Genomic DNA, 2,500 nt, shown 5'->3' with positions numbered 1-2,500 from the left:
ACATAAGCAATAGGGTGCTAAAGTAGTGCACTTGAATGCCAGAGTTGTGCACTTTCTAAATAGGAAATAGGGAATCAAAGTAGTGCACTACATAGGGAATAGGTTGCCAGAGTAGTGCACTACATAGGGAATAGGTTGCCAGAGTAGTGCACTACATACAGACACCGGGTGTGTTACCTCTCTAACTGTCCTCCCTACTCTTCTCCCCCATCCTCAGAAGCAGAGCTTGGCCTACGTGCAGCTCACCTCCGGTAAGTTCAATCGCCTTTCAACTGTCATTTTAAACCAAACGTCACGTAGATAAAGTAGTTACAATGAATGATGTTGGACTTCTCTTCTATTTGTATTAGTTGTCAGTTGATTTTTATTTGATTTTTATTTAACCTTTATTTAAGTAGGCAAGTCGGTTAAGAACAAATTATTGTTTACAATGACGGCCGACATTGATCAGGTCCAAGCTGTCCATGTAAACTTATTTATTATTAACTGAAAGGCTAGACTGATCCTAGATCAGCCCGACAACTCTGATATGCATTGGGGATATGGTGTCTCTCTGGATAAGAGCAACTGCTAAATTACCAAAATGGAATGATAACGTAGTCCTTGATTAGTATCCTAACCAAATGGGATGTTAACATAGTCATTGATTAGTGTCCTAACCAAATGGGATGTTAACATAGTCCTTGATTAGTGTCCTAACCAAATGGAATGTTAACATAGTCCTTGATTAGTATCCTAACCAAATGGGATGTTAACATAGTCCTTGATTAGTATCCTAACCGAATGGAATGTTAACATAGTCATTGATTAGTATCCTTACCGGTGTGTGTTCCTGCCTCCCCCTTCAGCCACGATAGAGAACAGCACAATGTCCTGGTCCCAGGTCGACCATGGACAGGAGTCCTCTGTTGGAGATCTGTACGAATACAACCTTCAGCAACATACATTACAAACCAAGCAGGATGGCTTCTACTTCCTGTACCTGGACCTCCAGCTCACCTGTACCGCCAAATGTGGGCGGGGCATCCTCGTCGTCCAGCTTGCAAGTCACGGCGACCCAAAGCTCACCTGCCAGGTGGAGCTCCCAGAGTGGTCAGAGTCAAACCCTGTGACAACGGTAACCAGGAAGTGCTGGAAGGTGACACGACTGGACTCAAAGAGCCGGTTGATAGGCCATATGGTGGTGCCGAAAGCGCAGGACACGTTCTGGAAACTGGACGGGAACGGATCCGGAATGGGAGTTTTCTTAGTGGCTTGATGTGGGCCACGTTCAGTACGGTCAACTTTGTGAAACTTTGCAGATAGAGATGCCGTGAACAGAGCCGACGTTATTCCTTCGTTAAGATGTCAGGGAGGCATGAAGTTCTACATTGCTACTATCTGAACATTCCCGAAACGTTGCGTCCTACTGAACGCACCCCTGGGATGGAAGTTAGGGCTCCGCCACAGACGAAGGGAAGGAGACGAGAAAAGGAAGCGAGCCAAGGGTACTGAGATGCACCCCATCTAGGAGAACTTGCAGACAGAGAGAGTCGTCCCACCATACACTGTTTGTGGACTTTGACCTCTGTCGCTCAGGGCATCTCCATGGAAACAATTTAAACTAAACAATTCAGGTCTATTTATATGAATATTTATTGAATGTATATATATTTAATGTATAAACGTGTATTTATATATTTGTACTCAGGGTTACAATGTGTTGTTTATTGTCATTTGTAGATGCCACTACGTTGGTGCTGGTGTGTTTGAGGGGAGAATTGTGAAGTGTGTGTGTGTGGGGGGGGGGGGGGGGGGGTTGGGGGGCAGACATGTGCCATACACATGATATACTGTGTATATACATGAATACATGATATCATTGATTTGATATTCCTGATTACCGTTGCTTGGCAACCACAGTGACCTCAGAGTCTTCAGGGTTGTGTTCTGTTCTGGAACAACAACAAAATGGACTCTTATTTTCTTAAAGGGAGAAACTCAGCGATACGTCATAGGTGCAGAATGTTTTCAGCCTGGTGGGTTCTCCGCTGTTCCCGTGGCAACCACATTGTGACCACAGCGGGAAGCCAACCCGTACACAGGTACTGTGTGAGACTGAAGACGTGCATCTCCCTTAGCTCAATACACGCCCGCGTTGCTCGTGGCAACATCGTTTGGCTGAGTCTAACTCTGAACATTGTTTCCTACGATATGATTGGCTGTTGGCCGGCCAGCCAGCCTCTGAGGTACTGTACTCACTGAGTGAGGGAATGAATGAGCTTAGTCACACAGTTCAGCCGGCATCCCAAATGGCACCGTCATTCCATATAGTAGTGCCCTACCCTTGACTAGAGTCTATAGGGTAGTAGTGCACTATATAGGAGAAGGATGCCATTTGGAACGGAGGCATGGGCTTCCAATCCACTGTGGGCGTGTCCACAGCTCATGTCAGGAGGAACTATGTGACATCATCATATTTTGTGGACGACATGATTTCATTTGCACAGGTCACTATGAC

The 2,500-nt window shown here is 45.7% G+C and overlaps 1 protein-coding gene across 1 annotated transcript in view; it reads left to right on the top strand.

The window, feature by feature from the left end:
• The window catches only part of LOC110516670, a 3,236-nt gene extending 1,495 nt beyond the window's left edge, over positions 1 to 1,741 (top strand). The window contains exons 2-3 of the mRNA XM_036942604.1: positions 218 to 251; positions 849 to 1,741. Coding sequence (XP_036798499.1) covers positions 218 to 251; positions 849 to 1,258 — 444 coding nt within the window. The 3' untranslated portion in view covers positions 1,259 to 1,741. The remainder of the gene's footprint in view (positions 1 to 217; positions 252 to 848) is intronic.
• The last annotated feature ends 759 nt before the right edge of the window (positions 1,742 to 2,500 follow it).

The sequence above is a fragment of the Oncorhynchus mykiss genome, chromosome 13 (assembly GCF_013265735.2).
Source record: "Oncorhynchus mykiss isolate Arlee chromosome 13, USDA_OmykA_1.1, whole genome shotgun sequence".
NCBI lineage: Eukaryota > Metazoa > Chordata > Actinopteri > Salmoniformes > Salmonidae > Oncorhynchus > Oncorhynchus mykiss.
Note: the sequence above shows the minus strand (reverse complement) of the source record. Positions and strands in the feature narration are given on the sequence as shown.